Source organism: Amblyomma mixtum, chromosome 3 (genome assembly GCF_055824585.1).
Source record: "Amblyomma mixtum isolate Tamu chromosome 3, ASM5582458v1, whole genome shotgun sequence".
Classification (NCBI taxonomy): domain Eukaryota; kingdom Metazoa; phylum Arthropoda; class Arachnida; order Ixodida; family Ixodidae; genus Amblyomma; species Amblyomma mixtum.
Window position 1 is genome coordinate 393,967,625 of NC_143014.1, and position 22,728 is coordinate 393,990,352.

Genomic DNA, 22,728 nt, shown 5'->3' on the forward strand with positions numbered 1-22,728 from the left:
ACCATTTCATTTATATGCTGCTTCACTTGTAGCAATAAACCATTTGGTTGTTAGTCAGCGCTGGTCCTTCTCTTGTCTCTTCTTTCGTTGCGCTGTTATTTCCAATTCTTCAAACATGTTCCAATTCCAAATTTTATGCACAGGCAGTTCCATTGAGTCCAATTTCATCAACATTTTGCGACCTGTTCTACCAATATATTGGTGATGAATAGTTTCTACTCTCTTCGTGGAAACTCGGAGTCAGACTTGCTTACCATTTTTGAAACTGCCTCAATCATGCTCAAAAAAAAACAATTTACCCTCCATGTGCACACAATACATACATAGAGGGGAGAAATCTCCAACCTCTCACTTATACCCCAGCAATAGAGCGGATTTTAAACGCACATATCAAACTTGCCCACACAAACTGAAACTTTCATTCCAAGGGGTTGAATCACCGGAGCGATGGGAGGCTGCTCTGTGCAGCTCACAGGAAGACCTACAGCTTCACATCATGGGCTGGTCCTTAAAGGTCACCGCAGCCGAACAATGCCCGGTCATCTAGAGCGGCCTGAGGGCCCGTCGCCATCCTGTTCAACACCCCTCCCCCTTCACACACCCTCACCTGATCCACTGAAGTGAGACCAATAAACTTATTGCCAACCAACCAAGGGCTGTAATAGCCTTCCTACTGACGCAGTTCACCTGGTAATCTTGTGTGCTTGAACCTCTTCTTTGAACAAATAATCTCTGAGATGTACATAAGCTTTGTTCTCATTTTAGGAAGGCCCTTTGTTATTGGAATGTGGTACTCTACTGTTACAGAGCTTTGATTTCTCCTCAGTGTCCTTTCAGGCATTTGCCGACATTTCAGCACCTAGATATGGTATGGTGCCCTCCACTGAACTGTAGACGCCATATTTTGAGTGTACATATAGTGTTCGGGTTTTGTATTTCATTGCACACTAAAGGAAACTACTTTTAAAGTGAATGCATCACATTGAGCATTACTCTCCTGCAGTGCACAATAGTGGCATCACAAGGTCTTTATTGTATCAGTGTATGGAGTAAATTTTGGCTAACAGCATTGCGATCCACCCGTCAGAGAGAACCAACAATGGCCCTGATATGTATGTGGTCAGGAGTGTTCAGAGGGAAGGTCATACACTTGTTCATCAGGCAAGAAACATTACTGAGGCCTTTTGCAGATTGCTCGTGGAGTGCACAGGGCTTGCCAAAACCAAACCACATCATCCCGTGTTATCATGCTGCATTAATGGACTTTTTGCCAGAATACCACTGCCTGTCTGTGATGCCGCCTCCCACAAATATTGTTCTAAGGTTCATGTCAGCCTTGCATTTCTTGCCTCAATTTTTGTGTTGTCTTGCTGCTGTGCATGCTTGTGCTTTTCTTGTTGTGTTGCTGTTCTTCCTTCTTACTTGTGGTGCCTGTAACTGATTCACCATTGTTTTTATTCTCCTTTAGCTCCTTGTCCTCATCCTAGACATGTTCAGGCTTAATATGACATGTGCACTAGACAATATGAGTGTGTATGAGCATGCTTTGATAATAACTTGCATGAAGCGAATAAAGTAAATGTCTTGCACACTTCATTAAGCTGTTTGTAATGTGGCATCACCCTGCACCTTCACTATCCACCTCCATGTTTGTCCCGTTCCCCAATGTTGAGTACCATATGTGAAGACATTTTTTTCCAGCCGACTTCACCTCTCCTGACATCAAACCTTCTCGTCTTACGAGGAATTTTGCTGCATTGAAAGGAGCTGCCCGGTGCTGCTGCAGATGCATTACTGTTGTCCTACAGCAAAGGAATTGTGGGGATGAGCATGAAAAATTTTGTTTCGTCACTCACATTTTGGTGCATACTTGCATCACACGAGTGGTGTAGCTGCCTGTATGCTTTTGGTAAGTGCTATGTGCTCATTGTCAGACAAAACTAACGAGATTGAGGGCCTTTTCAAACATTGAAATTAAATAGCATTAAATAATGTACCTGCCACTCTACACCGTGCATTGGTGAGATGCTTTTATATAAAGTTCGTGAAGTCTGCATGTAGGCACCCTTCATAGTTAATGTTCACAAAGCAAAAAATTCAGAGGGCACTTTGGCTGTCTAAAGTGCAGAGTCAAAAGCGTTTTCTGCACCACTTTGACTGCCTCTGTGGCACTGCATCACCGCTGGATGACGTCACACATAACTGATGACAAATTACTAAGTAATAATAAAATATTAATCACTGGCTAATTACTAATTAATGACTAAATACTAATTAAATGCTAATTAATGACACTTAACCTTCGCCTTTAGGAGTGGAACGCGACAGCATGTTCTAGTGCTGCCAGGGAGTCCGGGGAACATGTTCAGCGCCATGCCCTTTGAACGCAAGACTTTTTGAGGAAATTAAATAGCGCAGTAATCCTCTGTCATTCGGTGGACACCTGTACCCCACCATACAGGAAGGGAGGAAGTGGGCGTGAGAGAAGAAAAAGAAAGTGGGGCCATAATGAAGAAAATGAAGATGGTATTTGAGGAAAGGAAATTACGCTGTAACTGCCTCACATATCTCAGTGGACACCCGGACAGCTGTCATCCAGTTGTAGAGGAAGGGAGGAAGTGGGAGTGAAAGAAGAAAGAGGGGCCATAATGAAGAAAATTAAAAGTGTGACACCTCTGCTGATAATTAACCTTCTTTCGTTAACGATGAGGTATTAATTTCCCCTTAAAAGATGACCTCAGGGCATGGTAATGGGGTATATGACCGGCTCACAGGGTCTTTTGTGTCGCATTCAGCACCATCACAGCTAATGTGTGTGGCGTGCTCGCCGAGACCACTGCCACAATGCATTTCACCGTCCATCTCTACGGTGCTGCTGTGCGACGCATACACACCCAGCACCGAAGCTCGGCTTCAGGCACGACTTTAGGGCATCGGTAGTTTTTGTATTTAAATTTGTGCGAAGTAGCAGACAACAATGTATAATTTTTTCGTATTTTTTCTTTATTTTTTAATTTCGTCATCCTAATATTTTGCATTTACTTACTTTCGCACCGCCCCGATTTACACGTCACGGTACGACCTGCGCTGCGTGGGTTGGCGAATGTCGAGAACCGTACCGGGCCTCGACCTCAAGACAATGCAACTGGCCTTTTATAATAATTAAAAACCTCCTATGACTCCGAAAAAGTGTTTTCCAACATTCGGACGCGAGAGTATGCCCTTTTAGTACTTGACGCGAAGTAGCACAGGGCCACATCGATTTCTTTTGATAGTTGTTCCTTAATTTCATTTCACGCCGCCCAAACATACACGTCACGGCAATGCCCTGCTGTGGGTGAGCACGGCTGGAGATAACATTCATCGCGGTCATGGAGGAAGGAAAGAACTTCCTCCATGATCGCGGTCATTCAAACTTCGCGATATAGATTGTACCAAGCAGTCCGAAACCGCTGCAGCTGACGGATGAACACTAAAGCTGCCGACACGGCACATTCTTCAACAGCGAATGGTATACAAAGTACAGTTGATAATTTGTGCAAGATTGTGATTTACCTGCGCTAGAAAAACTACGCTGAAGCAAAGTGCATATTAAATGGCTGCGTGTGAGTAGACCTTTTAGTTAAATCTAAATTTAAACTCTGTATTTCGCCGCTAAAGCCATTGCTCAAGTTTCAGAACCAGAAACGCAGCGCTGAAGCCGTAGACCGTCGGCGTTCATTGACATTGGCAACGTTTTGCACTCCGATCATTTTAAGGAAAGGAAGTATGCATAGCTGGCTCCCTGGGTCAGTGGAGGGGTGATGAGTGAGAGGTGTCGCGATATCTTTTGTACTCCACCCGAAGTAGCAGAGGGCACTATTTATTTCGTTTCCCAACGCGCTCCGCTGTGTGAGAAGTGTTTAAAAAAAAACTTTATTTACACATGCCGAGGTTGTCAGATACATTGGCATTTATAGGAACACACAGTAAGCACGTAAGGCGAGCCAACTAAAGAGGTACTTAAAAAACTTCATTCTGTAGCTGAAACGGCTGCAGTTGCTGGCCGAGCGTTATCAAGCTGCCAGCAGGGCACGTTCTTCAACAGCCAATGGTACACAAGGTACAGGTGCAGTTAAAAGTAAATGGAAGGCGCGACAGCGTGGCAAACCATGTCGCAGCGCTTTCTAACGCCGGCTCTGGAAACTGCTTAGCTCGGTGGCCAGGAAGCCGCGCGCGCTATCAGCAGACCCTTGTATCGAGCGTACGGCCATCACTTTCGGCGGCTCGAACAGATGCTTGTTGCTTCTCAAATGTGACACCACGGATTTCACGGGCGCTGCCAGCGATTAGTTTGAAGAGCGATTTGCACCGTTTGAAAATAGTCAGCAGCTGGCCCGTGCTCCTTGTGGCGGCGAGCGGACGCTGCTATCATCGGCGTGTTTTGATTGCTTAGTGATGATGACGCATTTAGCGGCAGGCAGCGCCCGTGAAATCAGTGGTGTCACATTTGAAAAGCAACACGCATCTGTTCGAGCCGCCGAAAGCGATGGCCGTATGCTCGAGACAAGGGTCTGCTGACAGCGCGCGCGGCTTCCTGGCGACCGAGCTAACAAGAGCCGGCGTTAGAAAGCGCTGTGACATGGTTTGCCACGCTGTCGCGCCTTCCATTTACTTTTGACTGCACCTGTACAGTTGATAATTTGTGCAAGATTGTGATTTACTTCCGCTAGAAGAATTACGCGAAAGCAACGTTATCTAGAAACGTTGCGCGAAAGCAAGGTGCGCATTAAATGGCTGCGTGTGTGCAGACCTTTTAGTAACACACAAAAAAAAAAAACTATATTTTGCCGCTAAAGCTGTTGCACACGTTTTATAACTTTCGTAGTAGTTTTTGAGCAATGAAATGATGCAAAAACAGTGGCGGTGCCCGGGAGTGGCAGAAAACCCAAACCACAGCTTGCTCAAACTCCTAAGCCAGCCTGAGACAAGCTGAAACAAGCGAATCCAAAAATCCAAGATGGCAGTGCGCTTTTCTGCGGCTGGTTGCGGTTAGTTGCTCTTGCTCCCGAGTTCCCGGTCTGGCTGCCGCTGGTTCGGTTCAAGCTTCGTACATACTGGTAACTACCTGCTCCCGCGCTGCTTTCCCACATGATTTCCTAAATACCTACGGAAGGTGCTTATTCACTCCTGTATTTCGACGAGTCTGTGGAGATAGCATGGTGGTGAGCTGTGCGTTTGCTTATCGGCTGCCTAGGGCGCTGGCTCGAGAAGCAGAAGCGTAAATAATTCAGTGTTAATGACAGGCGATTAAAGAAAACGGCTCTTAAAGAAAACGGCACAACCCTCCCCGCAGCGGCGCCCCTCCTCCTCCCTTCTAAGAGTGTGGCCGTCATATTTTCCCGTTTTCGTTTGTTTACCGGATGTTTCTATTGCATTGATCTGTGCACCTTGTTTGAATTATTCGTAGCGGCGACTTGGGTTTTCCCGCGTTTAACTTAACTTACACTGATACCGCGAAAACGTTACCGCGTTCAGGAACTGCCGGATTAGTGTTGTATTTGGCATTCGAGGGAAAAGGCAAGAAATTAAATTATGCTTTGAGCAAAGGCAGCGGGAATGAAACTAACTAGATGCAGCGTCAGTATTCTCTCTGTAGACTTTTTGAGAGCTCGATTCATTCCTTCTAGGACAGTGGCAAGCAGTAGGTCAACTGCACACAAATTTATTTTCCTCTGGTGCAAACTAAGGAATGCAAACATAAGAAAAGCCAAGTCGCCACTACGAATAAGAGCTGACTTGGTGCCCCATCTCTAGCTCTTGTATGATATCCGTAGTCACATGACTGACCACCGACAGTGAAGGGTAGGCTGCGGTACCGCGAAGAGGCGACACCTGGCGTAGTATAGCTTTCGCAATAAAAGCCTTTGAGTAGTCTGTCGGTGCGCTACTGAAACGATGTCCATGGCACTGTGGCCGGTGGGCTCCTGCTGCGGGAGTAGACTAATGAATGTCCGCTATGCGGCTTCTTCAAAACTAAGAAAAAATTAGGCAATGGCTTAGCTGTGGTTAAGCCTGGATATACAAGCGAGAAGGTTCAGTTACGCTTGGTTTGACGTCATGGCTGTCGTCGCAGTTAGCGCACAATGCACTGGGAGCACCGCGATAATGATGGAGGCGTTTGGCCATCCACGCACTGCCTGTACGGAGGCAGAGGAGGAGACGAGGGTGTAGTGAATACGCTGCTGTCTTAGAAGGTTGCTTTAGAGACTTACTGTGGTGTCCATGCCTTTCGGGTGTACACCAAGATATGAGACAGGCATTTCCTTTCCTTAAAACCAATTTTCATTTTATTTCATTTTGCGTAAAGCCCTTATGGCGTGGTTCTTATGGCGTGGTTCGGCTATCTACTGAGATATGAGAGAGACAGGCGTCGTTTCCTTTCCTTAAAACCAACCAATTTTCTTTTCATTTTCCTTCCCTTAAGGCGTGGTTATGAGAGTTTCCTGGCAAACTGTCTTTTTTTTTCTAATATTTTATTTCTTTCGTTTATTCTTGTTTCTGTGCTTATTTTTATTCTTTTTTTATTATGAAGTCGGCAGCCACCTGAGCTCCGCGTGATGTCGCTCGGTTTCGCGCATGCATAGAAGTGGGAAATCTGGCCTCCGGCTCACGCGAAGCGCGGTGTTGATGAGCCTAGTGAAGATTTTCGCTTCAAAATGATGAATCTAAGCGTCAGTGGTATGGCAGTTTTGGTGACAGCCGCTGTAAAAAAATCAAAATGCATAAAGGTGCAGTACTGTCAAGGGAAGGGTGGTGTACATAAGAAAATGCTACATCAATAAATGTGTGTGTATACACAATAACTTTGTGCAGATTCAGATAGCAATAAAGTAAAGCATTTCACTTGTAATTGAAATATATCGATGTGTGGCTATGAGTATACACATACATAAATTAGTTTGGACAGATGAAAAAGAAATAAAAATAATGTTGCTCCATAAACACGTACAGAGGAAGCCATTGAGAAGTTTAAGGCTATGACTCATGCAGAAGAGTCCGCAGTGCACAAGTATAACAAGCAGGACATAGCATGCTATAGCTTATTGTACAGACACCAATACAAGTTCACCGCCTGGCTCGGCTAGCCTTGAGCATGTTTGCCTCTTGCCAGATGAGTTACAGGCTTTCATGCTTGAGGGCATGGAATGTGCGCCATGCCCTTTTTTAGTTACTTGATTTTTTTGGATAACAAGGGGAGAGAAATATGACTAAGGTAGGTTGAGTGTCAGGTGGAGTGACAAAAAAATTCGCTGGAGAATTGATGCTGTGGCTGGCGCAAAATAGCAATAATCGGAGGTCATTAATTCAGTTTTTTGTGATGACACACTAAGGGGTAACCCAAAATATGCATGTGTATAAATAGCTCCTAAGACAAATAACCACGATAGTGCACAGTGTATACAAGGAACCACAAGTGCTTTTCTATGTGGTATTGTACCTACCACAGTGTCAGTGTTGTGATCGGAGGGCCCGCCAGTGGAAACAGGTGAGCCAGGCAGGCGCCATCGAGCTAACTCTCCTGAAGGCTTCCCTCTGCAGTCTGCCCACTTCGTCCTTATGCGGTGAAGACCCTGGTCCCGATCACCGAGCACATCAACTGGATGGCAGCGGTGTGATGGTCTGTGCTGTGTCCTGGCTCTGGTATGGGTAAGTGTACCGCCTTGTCTCTGAATTTTGCCAGGTTGTACATCTTCAGGATTTGTAAACCTAGGTAATGTAAGGTGGCTCTAGAGATTGCCTGGGAATCTTTCTCTGACCACATAGAGTAGAGACTAGCCGTCGCTTGAGAGCAGACATGGACTGGAAAAATGTGCACAAACCGCACCTGGTTCTGATATGCGGGGAATTTGGCATCGGTTTTTGGTTGACCCGTAGGAAACCGCTCTTACTTGAGGCCATTGAGGCAAGCGGTGCAGACGCGGAGGAGATAGTCGAATGTTAGGAGGATATTCAGGAGCCGCTAAACAGAGAACGGGAAGAAATGCGACAGGCGTGAGAAAGAATGCGGGAGTGGGAAGAAGCAGCTCGGGAAGAGCGGGGAAAAAACTGCGAAAGAGAGCTGCGGGAACTCACGCATGAACATAACTTGATAAAAATGCAAACAATTCGATCTAGGTTAAGTGTTTTCAGGACAGGCGAAAATTTCAGCAGTTTTCTTCAAAATTTTGAGAGAATTTGTATGGAGGAGCAGCTAGGTCGGGGTTATTGTCTATTATGCTGCTGGGTATCCTCCCGTGTGAAGCTGCCAACATATTAGCGCACCTGTCGGATGAGGATGCGAAAAACTACGCGAATGCTAAAAGTGCTCTCCTCCGATACTTCCGAAGTTCCGCAGAGGCTGATTTCGAAAGCCATATTGACTTTGGTCAGGCATACCATGAGAGTGTCAGAAACCAACTTAGGAGCTCCGCTCAGTCGCCAGAAGGCACGACTGCTGCTCAGAAGTGCCAGGATAGGGCAGGTTTGGTCCTAGAAAAAAAGGCCACTTTGGCAATGAGGACCGATAATTTTGGTTGAAAAGCTAGCGAAAAGTGCAAATCCACAAGCCATAAGGGCTCGGGGGTTAGTGTATGCACTAATGCTAGGAATGAGGAAAAGTGCAAATCCGCAAACCATGACTCGGGGGATAGTGTATGCACTAATGCTAGGAATGAGGAAAAGTGTAAATCCACAAGCCATAAGAGCTCGGGGGATAGTGTGGGCACTAACGCTAGAAATAAGGAAAGCTGCAATGGGGGAGTTTTGAGCCCAGAGGAGCATGCACTTTCCGGGAAGGAGGCGGATTCCTGCAGTCGAGAGGGTAATACCCAGGACAAAAACGCTACCTTAGGCAAAGAGCATGGCTCAGATCAAGTTGCGGGCCAGAGCATTAGGGTTGTAGGGTCGAATAGCAAGCCTCAGGAGAGCAAGTTGTTGTGCTCAGCAGAGAGTTAAGCGCCGTCGGGACAGTTAGATACTGCGACTAGCAGTGACTCACTGAAAGCACGAACCGATAGTTCGAACTCAAGCGGGAAATGCGGCTCGGTGCTGCTTCAAAGAGCAGAGGTGAAGGGTGAGGTCACCGCAAGAAAGGGAGGCACGCAGGACTGAACAGCTAGGGCAGTCTCCGGGAGTCAGCCGCGCGCAGGGAGAGCCAAGCCAAGGGGTGCTCTCGAGAGAACGGACAAAGTACAGGCCGGGGGCCCTGTAAGGTTAAAGGTCGGTCCAAGACTTAATTGTCCAAGACTGCCACCGCGGCACTCTGGATGCGATAGGCACTGAATGAAGGCCAGACTGACTAGACGGGTTTGAACAAAGCGAAAGCCACAGGCCCCATTGTGGCGACACTGCAGAAGTTCTTGGAGGACGGGTGAAACTTGCAGTGGGCCATAGAGAAGCACGGGCAGCTACCACACTTTGGCGCATCATAGCCTCAGTTGCTTTTGCGCCATTAAAATCAATATAACTAACTAGCTACCACACGATAGAATGCAGCAGAACACGCTCCATTCGAAGAGCATTCCTGAATCGAGAAAGGAATACTCGTAGGCATTTCTTTCGTACTCGATCGCCCCCCCTATCGCATTGTTGGAGATGGGCGACCGGGGTACGAAACGAATCATTGTCGCGGGGCGTCTCGAGCTCGCACGTGCCAAAGCATTTTTAAGACTTTCTCTTTCCGTCGTGCCGCGGCAGCTGAAGCTACTCTCCATCTGCGACCGCGCAGGGCGCGGCTGAAGAATAGGCAACCTCTTCGAGTCTCGACGTGGGTTGTTAGCAGGAGATTCCGAGAATGAAAGTCTCTGCTGTTTGCTTTTTCGTTTTTTTTCGCTTTCCTGCAGAAAAAGATTTGACAGTGTATAGTCCTCGTATGCTTTTTGTAAACTTCCGCAGCAGTGGTCTAGAGTTTGTTTTGCTGCAAATTGTTTTGCACCATTCAGTGGTGGTGCCTATGTCTGGCAGCCTCTGCTGACACACGAAAGAGCTAGCAAGATGGCCCATTGTAGGTCACTAGCCTAAGCGCCTAGAGTCACTTTGTTTAAGGCATTAGGGAGATTAATGCAACCTTGGCTCCGATGTTGAGCACAGCTTTTCAAGGTTATGCAAAGGTGACGGCAGGATCCTGTCATGCAAAATGAAGGGAAACCAGCATGTTCGTAACTGTCATGATGATTACAAATTGAACTCCGTTACAAAAGAGGGCGAGAAAACGGAAACGCCGACGGCCTCAAAACACGTTTTTCTCAGTGGTCCTGTAGGAAGTTCTTAAAGGGAAACTGCATAGGTTTTAGAAATCAACGAGTTTAAGAGGGTCGAATGTGTGAAACCTGCAGGTAAAGCATGCGAAGTCTTTTTGGGCTAGCACTTAAAATAGTGAAGTAATCGCTGATTAAAATCTGGACGCCCTTCAAGCTTCTCTGCATCGCACAACGCCAAGTGGGGGGCACATGATGACGTCATCGAAGGTATCGGTACATTTCCAACACACAAACGCCTGCTTTGAAGGAAAAAACCAACGCCACAGAAGGCGAACCCTGCCGAGAGCTGTTTGGCAGCGTCTAACGAGTCAAGGCAGGGTGTGGCTGACGACAGCGGTAATTTGAAATCATACCTTCCGTGACGTCACGCTGAGTTTCTCTGCACTACTCTGGTGCATTCAGGAGAAGTGCAAAATTCAATCGTTGATTACGTCACTATTTTAAATGCTAGTGCGAAAACACTTGGCATGCTTTACCTACAACCTATATAGATTTGAATCCTTGAATATCGCGAAATTCTAAAAAAAGTGCTTCAGTTGCCCTTTAAGGTAGGAAAACAATTTGGATTTGTTTTCTTTTCATTTGCATCTCTGAAGTGCCACCGTTTTGTTCCCTTTGTCGTCGAGTTTGAGTGGTTTTGTTTGGCCAAAATGCGGAAGCGAGTGGCTTCCAGTACAAGAAAACAAAAATTGGCTCAACTAGGTCCGATAGGCCAGCTTTCCAGGCATGCGCTTTCGACGCGAAGGCTGTATTGTGTATCAAAATTTACAGCCTTTGTTTAACCTTATCCTATAACCTGGCAGTTCCTCGGAGGTTGGCTGTGTGCTGTCCTGCTGGGGGTATGGGCTTAGCGCAGGCTTGATCGCTAATGCTCCATTTCAAGGACCATTGCAAGCTGTGCAGGGCTTCCTGGCCAACCTGTCGACCAGATGGGCTCGGACACTGACGCACATTCGTGGTGCACCGATCAGCTGGAACCACTTTGTGGCGTCTTCTTGGCGGCGGATGGACTGTTGTGATCGGATGCCCTGCCAGCGGAAACAGGCGAGCCAGGTAGGCGCCATCGAGCTACCGTGACCGAAAGCGCTGCTGTTCGGAGAAGGCTTCCCTCCGCAGTCTGTCCACTTCATCCTCATGCGGTAAAGACCCTGGTCCTGATCACCGAGCACATCATTGGACAATTTACTGAATGGTAAATTGCAACCAGTCCGTGTACTGTGCAGTGCCAGCAGACGTTAAGGAACCCCACATAGTGCAATATAATCTGCTGGCGACTACTAATGTGTGTTTCATAGCTGATCTGTTGTTTTGAGGCATCAAACCCCATACTTTAGAACTTCCAGAGGAAAAATTGTTAACACAGCCATTACAAGTAGCAGCCACCACGGTGGCTCAGTGGTTGTGGTGTTTGGCTGCTGACCTGAAAGACGCGGGTTCGATCCCGGCCGCGGCGGTCGAATTTCGATGGAGGTGAAATTCTAGAGGCTCGTGTACTGTGCAATGTCAGTGCACGTTAAAGAACCCCAGGTGGTCAAAATTGGTGGTCAAAAGGTAGTCAACTCATATCCTGAGTTGCTTTAGGACGTTAAACCTCATGAATGGACAAACAAACATTATAAGTAGCACATTATCATAGTTTTAGCATGCTTGTATTCCACACTAGCATACATATCAACCAAGTCGCATCTTATGTGAACTTTCTTCTTGTTACAGAGCCAAACACCTGAGCCAGTCTGTTTTCGCTGCCTGTGGATTCCAGACATTACTAATTTTCCGAACACCACAGCAGTGGGCAACAGTTATGACCAAAGGTTAGTAACCTAAAGCCATGCATGCCTCAACATCTTCTTGCATTTCACAACTTTTTGCACGGGATTTCTTGAGTGGCTGTGTGGCTGTGATGTTTTGCTGGGCTAGTAGTGTGTTCCACCGGGCATCGGGTCCAGGAGCACCACCGCTGTGCTGACAGAGGAAGGAACGTGGGCCGGAGACAGGGAGCAGGGGAAGTAAAGGAAAAACTATATTCACATATTTACAAAATTCTTTACAAACAGAGACAAACAGGGTAAAGGCTGAGAAGTGTCTCAGGTAATCGCTGAGGGAATTGCTGCTCGATGAATGTGTCGAGCGCTTTAAATAGTCCCTCCCGTGGTCTTCCCGCCTTTTTCTACCAATCGTAGGGATTTCGTCTTGAGCGCCACCTTTGAGTGGAGCTAACGACGCTCATTGGCTAGCTTTGTGTCGCGATTGGGTACTCCTTAAAGGGGCTGCGAAACACTGCCTGGGGGAATACCGGCTATACTTCAGGTGGGTTCTTTATGTCACACAGATGCTGACTTAAAAAGAATTACAGGAATCGATGCACAGGAACGGGAGTTATTCAGTGCAGAAATTTCAAAATACAAGCAAACAAAACGCTGCCCTCAACTCGATTTTGGCGGGGCTTCCCACTCCTATTTCGCTCTCCCAATGACGGCCCCTGGCGCAACCAATCAAAACAGCCAGCCAGAGCACGTCGCGGAAGTTTGTACTCCATGGTTGCCTGCTCTCTGTAACTCGTTCTTGCTGAGACTGGCAGTGTTGTTTCCATGCCAGAGCGCCCCTGGTGGTGTATTTTTATTTTGCTTGCTTTGCAGGGCTTTTATCTAAGACAAGCAAATTGTTTTCGTTGATATAATATAAAACGCAGACAGGTGACAAAATGTGTCTCTATTTATTCACACAATTTGCAGTATATTTACTGTTTGTCCGGTCATCAAGCTCGCGCCAGGTGATGTCATATCCGCTGCTAAAAATCCGCCACTCTGTGGCGACACCATCAGAGCCATGAAGTTGTTTTTGGGAGAACATTAAAGTATTAAAAAACGGAATGTACGCGGTATTACCGACGCTAATACCACCATTATAACTCACTGTATGCAATCAACAGGCAAAACAGTTAACTAAGATTGTGTTTCTGGGCCCCTTTAACGGCGCTCCCCGCTCCATCGTTTTCCTCGGCTGAGTCACTTGGATAAAGTCTCCTGGAAGTGTCTCTTCCGGCCAGGGGGATCCCATAACTTGTTTCAAGGAAACGCCCAAAGGCGAACACTTGCAGCGGCGTCACCTGCGCAGTTGACGAAAGAGCGAGGCGCGGTTGAATGGCATACGCTCGTCTCCGCGTGTGGCAGCAGGCATTGAGTGAGGTCACCCTGGCAGATGTACACACATGGTCGCAGGGTCAATACTGCTGCGTTGGGTGCTGTTTAAGGGGAACTGCTTAAGTCTGGAAAAGCACATGGTGGCAGTCATGCCGCAGTTGAGGTACGTGGAATCAAGGAGTCGTATCCGTCCCTCGTGTCCGGTTCCACCTTTCTTTTCAGGAGGTCGCATGGGAGCGCGTGCTAGTAGAAACACCACTTTAGCAGAACCTCGCACTGGCTCTGGGAAAGGCGTTTGTGGCGATGGATGTGGCGTGAACACACAAAGAGGGGGGGGGGGGGGAATCACAACAGCCGTGCGCTTGTCAGAAGGGAAGAAAACGAGCCAGACTACAGGGTTCCTTGTCTCCTTTTGTAAGCTGTTTTGGGTTCATGAGTGCCAAGCAAACTGAGAACATCTGGTCATAACAATGCTCAGACTAACAAGGGTCACGATACTTCCAGAAAGCAAACTTGCATTTTGTAAAAGGAGAAATGCAGCAGGAGCAAAAGCAATCAGTACAGTACATGTGCAATCAGAGCATAATTATAAATAAGCAATATATAAATACTTATATCTACAAAAATAAATAGTGCAACAAAACTTCGAGAGGGCACATAAGCTGTACGCAGCAATGAAAAACCAAATATTTAAATCGTATACTAATACGACCTATCATGAATATAAACACTTAGTAATTTATGCTTATTTTTTACAGGAGCACTGTGTTTTGACTGTTTCTGTGCTTCTGTTGACGAATGAGATGTACTATTGAGATGGAAAGAAACGCAAACAACGCGGTGCCTATGCGCTCTGCTGATCAAATTTCTTTTCTTTGCACTTTGACGTGAATGGTAAAAAAAGTTGTTAGAGTTGTCCCAGAATGCTTCACGGACAACTCTAGCATCTTCTTGCTTCTACCGAAGTTAAAGTGAACAGCCCCTAGGCTACGCTTAGTTCGTGTTTCTTTCCAGCAGCCCTGTACCATTGTAGCTTTTTGTGGCAGATTAATTTAAGAAATTCCAGACTGCAGCCTAATGAACAGAAAGATAGCCTGCTGGTTTGGCATCCTTTCAACCAGATTCTTACATTTGAAAAGTGGGCATAGTACATGATTTCTTGTCTGAAGGTGGAATAGAATTCCTTTATATAATTTAGACATTCTTCAGAGGTTGCAGGAGTTGACTTGAAGAGGTGCTGAGGAACACCATTCTCCCTGAGTAGTGTGAAAAATTGGTGTTGTACACAGAGAGAGCTACCATATGCTTTAAGGAGTGTTTTCGCACATGTGCACTCTGTAGTCCTCAGATAGAGAGAGCTCTTAACAAGAGTGCTAGCAACATGGCACTGAACATTTCCATATACTATGCAAGCGGAATCTCTTGAAGACACTTGCACGTTGCATGAATTAAAGCCTTCCTGCCTGCTGTGGCTTGTGGTTGGTGTGTTGCTTGGTGACAACAATGCGGAAACACTCTCCAAGGTGGTAACGAATGCATTGGTTGTCACTTCACTGTTTCCTTGATACAGTTTGAAAAGTTTGTCAACCCAGATATGTTTTTTACACTGGCCATGAATTGGTACACATTAGATGTCTCATCACAGCCATGTATTTTACGATATATTACAAAAAAGTTCTGCAAGGGGTCTTGCTGCAATTAGTGAGTGAATCAATGAGGAGTGAATTAAAAGTCTTGGTTTTGATCAGTCCACAGCAGGAGCAAGGCTTCGATTGCAATCTGCCAACATTTCATGGAGCGCAGTTGCTTGTACTGAGGGCTGTCAAAACACTATTAGGTAACCGTATTTATACACAACTTAAAGATGACATGGTCTCCTGAGCCCTCAGTCATTGTGTACCGCAACTTGTCCTGCTTTTTCAGAGCTCAGGTGTCCAGACTGTTAAAAAGCTTATCTACCTCTACGCGAACTCTGCTGCAAATTAGGCTTCAACAGGAAGCTCCTGGACGGCGATGAGAGTGAGCAGTGCCACACACATGGATTTGCTGAACACTTCGTGTAAGCGAAGGGCATCCTGAAGGTGTGTTGTTCTTTTAGTTTCTTTGCCAATCTGCTTTTGAGATGTTCAGGTGGTGTGTTCTAATCTGGCTCATGGATAGAATGGATGAGCACTCTTCACAGGCTGACAGTGTTCGCCTCTTGATCACAGATGCGTGCTTTCACCAAATGACCTTTTGTTTCAAGCTGCTGAATTAAATCTAACAACAGCTTGCTTATTGCAAGAGCTGATGATGCTTTGCAGGAACTCCTGAACTTTTTTGAGTGAGGGGGAAGGTTGCAAGTTCTTTTTGTTATTTAATTACTCCATGGTTTACTTGCATATACAGTTTAAACTTTTTAATTATATGTTTAAATTATGTGCTTGTCAAATGCTGTTAATGCATACAAAACTTTAATTGAAATGGTCAGCATTTGCAAAGAAATATTTTACCTGTGTACTTTCAGCTGCAGTGTACAACAGCCTCATTCATGTTTCTGGGCACATGTCAGTCTACCTAAGTGTATATTCGTAAACCAGTTGTTAAGGAATCATCATCATCACCACCGTGACTGTGCGCAATGCAGGGCAAAGGCCTCTCCCTTGTCTCGTTTCCTTTGCCGGCTGTGGTCTCAATGCTTTGTGGGCCGCTACAAAAGCTACTGGATGAATCCAACATCTTGATACGCCATACACTGCCATAGCAAGATTTCCTTTCATTCCCATCATCCATGAAGCCAGTTACAATATCTTTTGATTGATCAATTTGCAATTTCTTTTCAAGGCAATTTCAATGAATAAAAGACAGCATGCTTTGTTTTGCAGGGCCAATCTTTTGTTATTGGTTCTGTTGCATCCATGGCACCTGGACTGATACCTGGTGTAACTACCAGCCAGTGCCTCAGTGCCTTTACATGCAGCAAATGAAGCATTTCTCTGAGGAAGCGGTAAATTTTTGGGGAGTGAAAGAACAAAATGAGAGCGAATGTATTCATTTGTTTTGACCATTGCTTTTTATTTTTTGGAAAAGGGCAGAGCCTGATATAAGTGTTAACCAATTCGGAAAGGTCTTCTAGCAAATGCAGTTCAAGCTTGTTTGGAGCCTCCTGCTGTGTAGCACACCTTGTCTCAAGCCTAACCTGGCCCAATGCTTTGCTGTGTGTGTCGCTTTGAGAGTGCATTTTCTGAGTCCGCTTTTTGGTGCAAGGGGTGTGCGCAGGTGTGCATTTCCTCCCTCTGCTTTTTGGTGTTTCCATCATGTGCCACCGTTGTCCGTTCCATGCTGGCCTCTCTGGCAGCACTGGGGCATGCTTGAGATCAAAAATATATGAAAGAAGACAGAGAGATGTCTTCTTGTCAGCCTCGTAAAGAAACCTAGATGCCACGAAAATTGCTATTAGGGTGCAACCAGAGGGCTAATAACTGGCCACCATGTAGTGCCATGACATTTTTTGTTTAAAGTGGTTACTCAGACAGAAATGTCCATTCATAGGTGAATTTTATCGTGTAGTGGTCAGAGGATTTTCATATCGGGGGACCACAAATTCACTACCGCAGAAATTCAACGTGGTAAGAAAGCATTCCAATAAAGAACATGCAAAATTTCATGAAACATTGAAAGAAAGCAACAACTCTTGCAAAGTAACGGTTTCTGTATTAGTTCAGAGTTTTCTGAGGGGTTCCGCTAGGCTACATAAGCCACATTTGCACAAATTTGACTGGGCCCAACTGCATTTCCTCGTTTGTCCTGTTCAGCTGTTGCACCATCGTTTACATGCACCGCATCAAGCCTGGTGGTGCCATGCCCAGTGCAGGCCGTGGAGGGGCAAGCTGCACCCGCCTTCTGCTTGGGCTGCTTTTGTGATCAGCAGCTGGGAGGTGGTGTATTCAGAGCAGGTGGCAGGGAGGGGTGCCTTCCCACAATTCAACTGGCTATGCTTCACCTTTTTCTGTTCACTGCTGAACTCTGCTTGCCTTTCTAGACCTACCCCCGTCTGGCAGATTTATGCGATACATATTCTCTCCTGGTGCATTTCTCTCGTGCGACAGGCCAGAAAATTGAGATGAGTCGCATTTATGTAAATACAGCTGCCATGCAACTGGCATCACCAGTGCTCTATATATGTGGTAGTATCAGCAAATTAAAAAATTGGCAGTGGTTTAGCTCTGGTTAAACCTGGAGGATTACGAATGCAACGAGGAGAGAGAGAGAGAGGTGATGGAGAGCGTGCGGCAGCAGCAGCAGCCCCGGGACACTAGCTATGTGCAGCTATGCCGCGCCCAGCGCAGAATAAGCATTTCTTCCAGTTCGACGCAAGCACCGTCAGAGGGCGCTGAAGCCGCCGAAAACATCTGTGGCTTTGGAGTATAGAGGGTCTCGCTTTGGCCATTGTGACATGGCAGTGCCGCACGCATTATGCCGGCCCTGAGTCACCCGCGCAGCGACGGCGGCGTGCGCGCCAGCTGTGTGCTGTCCTCGCGCATGCGCAGTATGGCCTTGCGTCAGCTCCGCTAAATGGCTTGATCACTCGCGCAGTGTTCCTTTCACAACAAAACTTTGTGAACAAGATGGCTAAAGATAAGCCTATAGCTGTAAGTTTTGTTCTTACAACAATGAACAGCTCAGGTATTTACACACCTGTGTCTGAACAATGCGAGCATTTTCATGAAAAAAAAATTTGGCAGCAGTGGCAGTTTTTTAATGGGGAAGCCGGGTTCTGATGGCTGAAAAATGCCGAAAAAAAGATTTTTTTGAAAATGTAATATTGGAAATCTACACCTATTTTTCTATCATTTCACCAATTTTCCTGCACTGGAATGCAATATTTAATTTAAGAAATGCCTGCGCAAGTTGGATTCATGCAGAATCAGATGCCAAAATGGTATTTTTCCAGCGATGCGGAGCGGTCATTTCGCAGCTCCGGTCGGAGCCATCGCGGTTTCATTCAAAACAGTGATCTTTGGTCTTGAATTTCCCGCTGCAGCGAACCCTGTGTGGTGATTGGTCGCAGAGACAAAAGGTTTAAAATAAAACCAAAATACACAGTTCTATTGGTTGCCACATGTACGTGATCTCAGGATGCCAGCTGATTGGCGCATCTGAATGGGGTCGTCTGCAAGGCCATGGCCGCCGCATTGGCGACGTGCACAGGACACCATTTTGCTGAGCCATCTCTGACGGCAAAGTTGTACGTTACGATGTCCACATCTGTCGGAAAGTTCCATATGCGTCATAAATACGGAAAAAAGAGGAAGTCACTAGCGGATAACTTCAAGAGGGCATCTGTGCTGGAATGCACAGATGACAACGGACTGAACGACCAAGCCAGCAACGCTGTGGAGAACAAAGGCCCAGCGGTTCCACTAGCTTCCGAGGATTGCACCGACAGCGGCTGCATTTGGCGCAACACTGTGACACTGCAGCCATCAGATATTCAGCAAAACAAGGCCAAAGCCAAAAAGAGGCTGCACGAGCTCGCGACAACTTTGGTGACAAAGCGAAAATCTGGCTTTTTCAGTGGTGGCAAATGACGTGTCGGACTGTGCCTTTGACGAGACGTGCTTCTCTATCGTCACCTTGGATTCTGTAAATGAACTGCTGGAGCTTGCGGCAAAATGCAAAACCTGTGGCGGCGACATTAGTTTTTAACGAAGGGTGAGCGAAATTTTGGCCTTGCCCTGAAGCTCGTTTTGACACGGGCTGTTTGCGGTGAGAAATCGGCACGATGGAGCTCACCGCGCGTTAGCGGCGGTGGAAAAAAGGGAACTCTTTATCGTAAATGTTCTGGTTTCGCGTGCTGTGTGAGTAGGGGTAACCGGCAGATCGCACTCAGTGACATTTTTTGCGGCGATGAACATTGCACCACGGGCTGCACAAGAGTACGTGGCAGTGCTACGTCAAAGAAAAGCTGATGCCTGCGGCAACCCGTGCCACCAAGGAACTAACAGCAGAAAGCGCACAGTCGGTCAAGAATCTATACGATGGACTGCACTTCGGAAACGCAGGAAACATAGCACTATCCTTTGACAGGTCGTGGATGACGCGTGGGCATACATCTCATATTGGCGTAGGCACGGTGATCGAACTTTTTTCTGTGTTGGTGCTTGATTTTGTTGTTTTGAGCAACTTCTGCGCTGGGTGAGAGCAAGTGCCAAAGGATGGTGACTCGTCCTACCAAGCTTGGAGGATCAGCCATTTATGCCAGAAAAATACTGACAGAAAACCAGGAGAGATGGAAGTGCAGTCAGGGATGATACTGTTTGAAAGGTCACTGGAGAAATATGGCTTGCGCTACACCACAGTTCTCTGTGACTGCGATAGCCGTACCTTCCTCGCACTGCAAGAGGCAGATGTGTATGGCTACGTGAAAATTGAGAAAGAGGACTGTGTCAGTCATGTCCAAAGTGAATGGGATCAGCTTTACGCACCTTGCTTTTCACGCACAGAGGAAGTGAAGAAAGCCTTGTTGGCAAGGGGAAGTTGACTGCGGACCTCGTCTCTAAACTGACGTCATACTATGGCTGTGCTCTAAAATCCCATAAAGGAAATGTGGAGGCAACTCGGAAGGCAGTAATGGCTGCCTACCACCATGTCACGTCTAATGACACAGCCTCAAATCATTGTGTCTGTCCAACAGGCGCAAACTTGTGGTGCCACCAGAATGCCACCACAGCAAGACAAGACCCCATGCCGCAGCATCGCTACAACCTACCGCCTCGTGTGTGCAAAGCCCTGCTCCCTGTGTATGAATGGCTCTCAGGCAGGAAGCTTATTGAGCGTTGCCAAAGGAGCAAAACACAGAACAGTAATGAGAGTTTGCATGCTCTCATATGGTCCCTGGCTCCAAAATATTGTCATGCTTCACTTTTCACCATTCAGGCTGCTGTGGCTGAGGCAGTCATGCATTTTAATGCAGGATATTTGAGGACATCTGAAAATATTTTGAGGCAACTCTTAATGAATCCTGGCTCAAAGAGTGCCAAACGACTAGCAGGAAAGGACAAGCTGCGGCAGACTCAGTCTGCTTACAAGTGCACAGCAGCCAAAAATGTGCAAAACGCACTGAAGCGCCGCCACTGCGGTGATCAACAACAACGTGATTACATTCCTGGCGCTTTTTAATCATGTCTTAATGTGAGCTGCGGCAGACTCAGTCTGCTTACAAGTGCACAGCAGCCAAAAATGTGCAAAACGCACTGAAGCGCCGCCACTGCGGTGATCAACAACAACTGGATTACATTCCTGGCACTTTTTAATCATGTCTTAATGTGAGCATGTACAGAACACTCATTTTTATAATAAATTGTGGGTGACGTGTTTTTTGCAATTTTCTCCAAATGAAATTTTCTTGTGTCAGCTGACATTGCAATTGCGATATCTCAGCACACAGAGCAGATACATCAAAAATTTTTTTTGCAATAGGAAGCTGCATGTGCATTGTATGAAATGTTGGAAGCAAATTTTTAAATTTCCGCACAGAAATTTAATTATGTTGAAATGTTTTTGACGTTTTATTTCAACCCTTCAAAACTAAAATTTGATGCAGCATAAATTAAGTAATTTTAGTCAAATAAAAAACTACTTCCAACATTGGATTCATCTTTTGGGCTATCTATGTGTTAAAATGAAATTTCGATTCATCCAGTTTTTCGTAATAAGGCAATGGTAATTCCTGACTATCTCAAAAACTAATTGGTCTATGCAAGAACTGAATGCACATTTGATATCAGTGCAAAAAGCTGTACAAGTGTGTTTAATATCGTAAAAATAGGTAAAAAAGCAAAGAAGTTTGTTTCAGAACCAGGCTCCCTTCTTAACTGCCACTGCCGCCACCCACTGAAGCTTCAGGGGACCCCCTTGCAATATTCTTAAAATAGTCTTGTCGAGTGCAGTTTTTTTTTGCATGAGTTTCCTCTGACCATTGTGCCCAACTGGTGGCTTAATAGCATATTTTGAGAAGCACACAGCGAGCCAGTAACTAAACTTCCATGAGGCACGATGCTCACGCGAGGGTTGCTCACAGTGGCGGGATTTGAAGACGCAGTCTACCTTCCAAAGCTGTGCACCAAGGAAAACCTAGTACCAGTCCGGGGTACCCTTTTGGAGAACAGGATGGACACTGGGGCCACAGGAGTGTTGAAGCGATGGCCTAGTAGTCACGGCATCTGCCTCGCATTCGGGAGTTACTGGCTTTGAGTGCTAGTGCCTCCTTGTACCCACCGGTTTTAAGGCGAAAGCCTTTAATGCCTCATACTGTCGTTAGCAGACGCTGTTGGCAGCGGTGTCGACAGACGCGTCGGCAGATTTGTCCGCCTTTCGGCGTCACTGCTTAAAAAGAAACTGCGCCGAGGGTGGGAATCGAACCAGAGCCGTTGGCATTTGAAGCGGCTACGCTACCACTCCGCCACGAAGGCTCAAGGTTTGAGCATGAATAAAGGCGCATCTAGAGAATGCAGGGGTTTCATAAATAAAATAAAAGGAATAAAGTGAAGGAAAGGAAAAATAAAAATAAGAAAACAAACAAAAATAAAAACAAAACAAAAATAAGATATGAAAAAAAATAAATAAAAAACAATAAAAATAATAAAAAGAAAAAAACAAAACATGAAAAATAAAAAAAAATTAATAAAATCAAAAAACAAACAAAGCACCAGGAAACGCTTTCGCCTTGCAGCACTTTAGAGAGCCAAAGTGCCCCTGAATTTTTTTTAATGCTTACTGGGTTGCGTCGTCATAGTGCTTGTCTCTTCTAACGTGAAATGCTTGGGAAAATTGTCTTGGGCCAAACTACACCAGGTGGCAAAATTTTATAATTTTATCTCTCTCCATGTAATGGAGGCACGAGCATGACTACTTTGGGCCAAATTAGTTCTGAAAGGTGAGAAGAGTCTTTTGATGGGGTGGTTGTTATTCCGTTGTGTAGGTTCAAACACTGCACACAGACAAGGAAGGACAGTGAGCAAACTGCACTGTGTTCATGTTCCTCACTGTCCGTCCTCGTCTGTGTGCGCTGTTTGAACCCGAACTTTTCTAAAAGATATTCTGGAATTGCCACTACTCATGTTCTTTTCGCATATCTATTAGTACTAAAGACAAGAAGATTGAATGCACTGTGAAAGCAGGTATAAGTTTTTCATCTCTATAAATTTATATCACAGGGCAAGTTCACTCTGCATTTAAACATACTCTTTTTTTGGTGGACGGCTCTTTCCCTGCTCCTGATTTCTCGGCTGCATCGTTATGTGCTTATACAATAGAACCTTAAAGCC

At 46.0% G+C, this 22,728-nt stretch overlaps 1 protein-coding gene across 1 annotated transcript in view; it reads left to right on the forward strand.

Moving 5' to 3' along the window:
• The first annotated feature begins 5,006 nt into the window (after positions 1-5,006).
• The window catches only part of LOC149357219 (uncharacterized), a 44,533-nt gene continuing 26,811 nt past the window's right edge, over positions 5,007-22,728 (forward strand). Inside the window, exons 1-6 of the mRNA XM_089584480.1 lie at positions 5,007-5,099; positions 7,490-7,528; positions 7,582-7,689; positions 11,210-11,333; positions 11,994-12,091; positions 15,344-15,501. Of these exons, the coding sequence (XP_089440606.1) occupies positions 7,658-7,689; positions 11,210-11,333; positions 11,994-12,091; positions 15,344-15,437 (348 nt within the window). The 5' untranslated portion in view covers positions 5,007-5,099; positions 7,490-7,528; positions 7,582-7,657 and the 3' untranslated portion in view covers positions 15,438-15,501. The remainder of the gene's footprint in view (positions 5,100-7,489; positions 7,529-7,581; positions 7,690-11,209; positions 11,334-11,993; positions 12,092-15,343; positions 15,502-22,728) is intronic.